General features: G+C 44.5%; 1 protein-coding gene across 1 annotated transcript in view; it reads right to left on the bottom strand.

The window, feature by feature from the left end:
* Positions 1 to 4,148, bottom strand: part of ALDOC (aldolase, fructose-bisphosphate C) — a gene marked incomplete in the record, with an annotated part of 10,548 nt that extends 6,400 nt beyond the window's left edge. The window contains 2 exon segments of the mRNA XM_056559103.1: positions 38 to 159; positions 4,009 to 4,148. Coding sequence (XP_056415078.1) covers positions 38 to 149 — 112 coding nt within the window.
* Between the last annotated feature and the right edge of the window lie 2,970 nt (positions 4,149 to 7,118).

Raw genomic sequence — 7,118 nt, 5'->3', positions numbered from 1 at the left:
CATGTTCTTCACACTCCTAGTTTTCCATGCCACTCACCCACAGATTCATCTGCAGCAAGGATACCCTTCCCCTTGGCTACAATCTGTTGCGCAATGTCTGCCAACTCCTTCTTCTGCTCCGCGCTCAGTGCTGGGTATTGGTGGGTCATCTTGAAGGTTCTGTGGGAGATCGAGGGTTAAACATAAATTTCATGAAATGCAAAAAACTAAATAAAAATTTCTAAGATTACTATAGCCCATTTAGGATTAGAGACTGAGCGTGCACAGTGTTTAAGCATTAACCCTTTCCATCCTCAAGGTTGACGCTGCTCTACTTGAAGCAAACTTAATATGCTTTACCCGTCCAAGGACTGCGGCCCAGAGAACTAAACAGATTACAGCCCTATAAACCTCTTTGTCAATATGCCAGGAAGCCTTCAGGATCCTCACACCGTCTCCTAGGAACGGCAGCGGGGCGTTCACATGGGCTCTTGGGCTTACTTATTCATGAAGTGATGACGGTGGGCGATGGTGTTAACCCCTGACAGTACTGTACTATACAGGTTCAGTGGTTACACAGACAGCACAGGTTGTGGATCAGACAATACAGTGTCCCTGTGGTATTCAGGCTACGCACATCAGATGACACATACCGGGCTGCCATGGTAACCTGAGGAAGTGTACTGGTAAACTGGGCCTCTCAGGGGAGATGAGGCAACAACTAATGAGGGAAAAACCCTACAATTCATTGTTGGTCATGATGAAGTTTCATCTCCCCTCCCCATTCCCTTCAGGTGTCCGTATACCTAGTAGTAAAGTCATTGACATTGTTCCCTTGGGGGGGGTCATATGATTTTTTTTTTTTTGCATGTGGTTTTGCTGCACAATAATCCCACCAGGTGTATAGGCCTTTTAAACTGGGTTAGGAGAGGTTTACACTGCATTTTTGCATCCTGCTGTAAGGTTGGCTGGGTTTACATCACCATTTGAGTCTCCGCTGCACAGATACGATTTTGAAGCTCAAATCGGCTGAAATCGTATCTGTGCATGGACATGTACGGACCCATTAACTTCTATGGGGAAGCGGACCCGATCGTAGTCAGCTAATGATTACATTCAGGTAATTTTCTCAGCACCGATTTTTGGCACGGACTGAAAATCTGGGGGGGGGGGGGGGGAACACCAATGCGGCCAGCGGTTAGGTAAGCTGCAGTGGGATGTGTCAGGATGGCAATATCAATGGCATTGTGGAAAATTTGAAATTTTCATTTAAGGCTGGATAACCCCTTTAGAAGTGTTGTCCTTTAGGAAATCTGGACCCGCTCTATAAGCTACAACAGGGAGCCACTCTGTACACCCATCCTTGTATTACATGGATAACCATTGATCTGAAAGGCCACCATATTGTACTTTAAAAAAATAAAAAAGGATCCTCCACTGGAAAACATTTTTTAAATCAACTGGTTCCTGAAAGTTAGACAGATTTGTAAATTACTTCTATTTAAAAAAAAATAGATAAAATAATAACTCAACCCTTCCAGTAATTAGCTGGGGTATGTTCCAGAGGAAGTTATTTTCGTTTTGAATTTCCTCTGTCTGACCACAGTGCTCTCTGCTGACACCTCTATCCATTTTAGGAACTGTCCAGAGTAGAAGCAAATCGCCATAGCAAAGCCATCCTGCTCCGGACAGTTCCTAAAATGGACAGAGGTGTCAGCAGAGAGCACTGTGGTCAGACAGTTGAGCAAACTTACAGTAAATTGGCTCGTAGCGAACCTCGCAGCTCGGCTGTTGATTACTTTAGTCTGCGTAAATTAGTTCAGCTTTCCAAGGGCTCCGGTTGCTTGGAAAAGTCCGGGATGAGTCTCTTAGGTCTGTATCCACCTTCTACAGACAACTGGAACCCTTGGAAATCTGAACCAATTTATGCAGACTAAAGTAATCAACAGCCGAGCCGCGAGGTTCGCTACGAGCAAATTTACTCAACTCTAGTCAGACAGAAAGGAAATTCAAAAAGAAAAAAAACTTCCTGTGGAGCATATAGCCGCTCATAAGTATTGGAAGGATTAAGATTTTTAAATAGAAGTAATTACCAAATCTGTTTAACTTTCTAGCACCTGTAGGAGAGCCTAAAGAGGGGCCTTATGTATATTTGCATAAAATAAGCTTTTTGAAGGGCATCCTCAGAGGCGAGACTAAAATGACGGGATTAAGTAACAAAATACTGGGAGGTGTAATCTGCTATAACAACATATTGTCCCACATATATCCCTATATAAACGACATACAGATAAATAGAATTCCATAATGATAAACCAGTGAGGTGCTATGAAGGATGCGACAGGTCATCTCTTCTGCCTCCATCACGCAGTGACCTTGTGGTGTCCTTGCCCTCCAGCTGTCACCATCCTATAGATGTCTTTGTTTATAGGTCAGCCCAGCGTGATCCTTCTGATCGGTTTTACATCAACTCAGCCATGCGTTTCTAGGTTGATCCATAGCTAGAGGGTCACAGCCGGGATCCCAAGGTGACCCTTATGGAGGATAGCAACCGGCCTATTAGTCAACAACATGATGGAGAAGACAACCAGACACTGCATACACCAGGGTTTTCAACCAGGGTGCCTCCAGCTGTTGCAAAACTATAACACCCAGCATGCCCGGACAGCCGAAGGCTGTCCGGGCATGCTGGGAGTTGTAGTTTTGCAACAGCTGGAGGCACCATGGTTGGAAAACACAGGCGTACACCATCACAGGGCACTGTCAGAGGACACCAAGTGCCATCTATCCTGAGTGTTCATGGTGTCTGCTGTGACCATGAAGCTCCTGTCACGGGGAAGGAGATAAGATGGAGGATGAGCTCTAATAAACCGGAGGAGGCCCAGAACCCAAATCAAGGGAACATCCCTATTGCGTCTTGACAGGTGTCATCTAGGTGACACTACCTACACAAGCGTCTTCACGCAGCATCTTCTCTTACTGTAACAAGACTAGAAACAAACAAAACAAAAACAACAACACGGCAGTCCTAGATCCTACAAGAATGAACATCCATCTTTGCAGAGGCCCCTGAACAGTAACTTTTTTTTTTTTTTAAATATAGAAGTGAATGAGACACAGCTGAGACGGACTGACAGATCCAGAACCTTCCCCAGCTACACAGGTGGCGGCTGCATCTCTGGAAAACATCTTAAGTCACATTCTCGCCTATGGCCGCTCTCCATCCCCCCCCCCCCCCCAAATGATCCATACCCAGGGTCCAATCGTATATTGATTTTAGCATTTCCCTAAAGAATCTTTAATCACCTTGCATAAAATACTGACCTGTATGACCTCAGTAAACTAAACTACAACTCCCAACATATCTAGGCTTGGAGATCCTCTAAGACCGTATTTTCCAACCAGGGTGCCTCCAGCTATTGCCAAACTACAACTCCCAGCATGCCTGGACAGCCAAAGGCTGTCCAGGCATGCTGGGAGTTGTAGTTTGGCAACAGCTGGAGGCACCCTGGTTGGAAAACACTGCTCTAAGCAGCTGATATTGGCGTCAATCAACAGGTGATGCTTTGAATAGTGGCCCTCCAGATGTTGCAAAGCTACAACTCCCAGCAATTTGGCTGTCTGGGCATGCTGGGAGTTGTAGTTTTGCAACATCTGAAGGTTAAGACACTGTTCAACTGCTGCAAAACTACATGATGGGAGTTGTGGCTTTCCAGATGTTGCAGAAGGACAATGCATGATGGGCGTTGTAGTTGTGTAACAGCTGGAGGATTTGTGATCAGCCCCTAACCCAGGGAATGTCACATGGCAGAACCATAGAACAAGCTCAACCTGCTACCTGTAGCTTTACACAGAAATGCAGCCTCCAAAAACAAAGTCCGCTCTGCTACATCTCTACTACGGGTGGTATCTCAGGTAGACGAGCTGCACGAGGAGACCACACCCACACCATGGAGCATCACCCGTCTACCCTGCTGCAGGCTTCATCTCACCCCAGCATCGCTCTACGCCCCCCGGGCCGCCCCTCACCTGTGGCCGCTGCAGGAAGCTCCGATATCTCCGGTAAGGACTGGATTCTGCTGCAGAGCTACGTGACTCCGGGAGCTCTAATACCCGCTCCCGGCCCCGCCCCTCACAGCTGATTGGGGAGTGACGTCACGTTACTGTCTTTTCCCTGGAGTCTGCTGACGTCACGGTCCTCCTGTTGAATAGTCTCTTTTATTATTGGGGATTCTGCTACTTGTCTTTTTTTTTTTTTTATAAGACAAAATGGGAGCAGGTCGGCTAATGCTATATATATATATATATATATATATATATATATATATATATATATATATATATATATATATATATTAGCCGACCTGCTCTCCATTTTGTCTTATAAAAAAAAAAAGACAAGTAGCAGAATATAATATATATATATATATATATATATATATATATATATATATAGTCCAGAACACCAATGGAGAAGTGGCACAATGAAGATAACTCCCAGCGGTGCTCAGCAAGCCCAAACTACAGGAATCCAAACTTGTAGAAATAAAAAAAAAGGCAAAAAGCGGCACTCCAGCAATGTTTAAAGTGAAAACAGTAGTGATCTTTATTCACCCATCACATCTGCAACGTTTCAACCCTCTCAATGGGGTCTTTTTCAAATGTATATATATATGTATATATGTGTGTGTGTGTGTATATAGTTTATATATATATATATATATATATATATATATATATATATATACACACACACACACAGGAACCATTTTTGGTGCGTGGAGATTTAACCCTTTAACCCCTTAAAGGGGTAGTCCAGTGGTGAAAAACTTATCCCCTATCCTAAGGATAGGGGATAAGTTTGAGATCGCGGGGGTCCGACCGCTGGGGGCCCCCTGCGATCTCTCTGTACGGGGCCCCGGCTCTCCGCCGAGATAGTGGGTGTCGACCCCCGCCACGAGGCGGCGGCCGACACGCCCCCTCAATACATCTCTATGGCAGAGCCGGAGATTGCCGAAGGCAGCGCTTCGGCTCTGCCATAGAGTTGTATTGAGGGGGCATGTCGGCCGCCGCCTCGTGCGGAGGTCGACACGCCCCCTTCCCGCGGGCTGTCGGGGCTCTGTACGGGAGATCGCAGGGGGCCCCCAGCGGTCGGACCCCCCGCGATCTGCAACTTATCCCCTATCCTTAGGATAGGGGATAAGTTGCTCACCACTGAATCACCACTGGACTACTCCTTTAAGGACCCGAGGTTTTTCCGTTTTTGCATTTTCGTTTTTTTCCTCCATAACTCTTTCAATTTTGCATCTATAAAATCCATATGATGGCTTATTTTTTGCGCCACCAATTCTACTTTGTAGAATCAGTCATTTTACCCCAAAATCTACGGCAAAACGGAAAAAAAAATCATTGTGAGACAAAATTGAAGAAAAAAACCCCAACATTTTGTAACTTTTGGGGGCTTCCGTTTCTACACAGTACATTTTTCGGTAAAAATGACACCTTCTCTTTATTCTGTGGGTCCATACGGTTAAAATGATACCCTACTTATATAGGTTTGATTTTGTCGGACTTCTGGAAAAAATCATAACTACATGCAGGAAAATTGATATGTTTAAAATTGTCATCTTCTGACCCCTATAACTTTTTTATTTTTCCGTGTATGGGGCGGCATGAGGGCTCATTTTTTGCGCCGTGATCTGAAGTTTTTAGCGGTACCATTTTTGCATTGATAGAACTTATTGATCACTTTTTATTCATTTTTTCATGATATAAAAAGTGACAAAAAATGCACTATTTTGGACTTTGGAATTTTTTTGCGCGCACGCCATTGACCGTGCGGTTTAATTAACGATATATTTTTATAATTTGGACATTTCTGCATGCGGCGATACCACGTTTATTTTTATTTACACTTTTGTTTTATGGGAAAAGGGGGGTGATTCAAACTTTTATTAGGGAAAGGGTTAAACGATCTTTATTCACTTTTTTTTTTTTGCAGTGTTAGAGCTCCCATAGGGATCTATAACACTGCACACACTGATCTTTTACATTGATCAGTGGTTCTCATAGGAAACCAGTGATCGATGATTCTGCCGCTTGACTGCTCATGCCTGGATCTCAGGCACTGAGCAATCATTCGGCGATCGGACAGCATGGAGGCAGGCAGGTCCTCTGGCTGTCATGTAAGCTGTTCAGGATGCCGCAATTTCGCCGCGGCGATCCTGAACAGCCCCCTGAGCTAACCGGCATGGTTTTACTTTCACTTTAGACGCGGCGTTCAACTTTGAACGTCACGTCTAAAGGGTTAATAGCGCGCGGCACCGCGATCAATGCCACGTGCTATTAGCCACGGGTCCCGGCCATTGTTGGAGGCCGGACTCGACGAGCTATGATGTTATAGATTGGGAGCGGACGTCATGTGTCCTTAAGAGGTTAAGGACCAGGCCAATTTTCGTTTTTGCACTTTCGTTTTTTCCTCCTCCCCTTGTAAAAATCAACACTTTCAATTTTACACCTACAGAGCCATATAAGGCTTGTTTTTTGTGTCACCAATTGTACTTTGTAATGATATCAATCATTTAATAACAAAATCTACCGCAAAACTAATATATATACATATTTTTTTTTTTTTGTGGGGTGAAATTGAAAAAACGAAAAAGAAAAAAAAACACGACATTTTGTAAATGGGGGGGGGGGGGGGGGGGGGGGGCTACCATTTCTACACAGTGCACTTTTCGGTAAAAATGACACACTATATATTTATTCTGTAGGTCCATATGGTCACAAGGATAATTTATGTAGGTTTTATTTTATTTTGCTACTTTCAAAAAATATATATCTACATGCACCACATCACAATTTTTTTTTTTAAAGGGGTATTCCAGGCCAAAACTTTTTTTTATATATCAACTGGCTCCGGCAAGTTAAACAGATTTGCAAATTACTTCTATTAAAAAATCTTAAAGGGTAGCTCCCACCATTTTTTTTTGCTAGCCCGTTTCTCCCCCCCGCTACGACACCAGCCCATTCCCTCCTCTCCCCCCCCCCCCCCCCGCATACCCCGTTCCCTCATTACACTTGCAGTTATTGCAGAGTCCGGCAGCGGGCGTGCAGGGACAGCGGCGGCAACGAGGCGG

The sequence above is a fragment of the Hyla sarda genome, chromosome 2, assembly GCF_029499605.1.
Source record: "Hyla sarda isolate aHylSar1 chromosome 2, aHylSar1.hap1, whole genome shotgun sequence".
Lineage (NCBI taxonomy): Eukaryota > Metazoa > Chordata > Amphibia > Anura > Hylidae > Hyla > Hyla sarda.
This window is presented reverse-complemented; position numbering and strand designations above follow the sequence as displayed.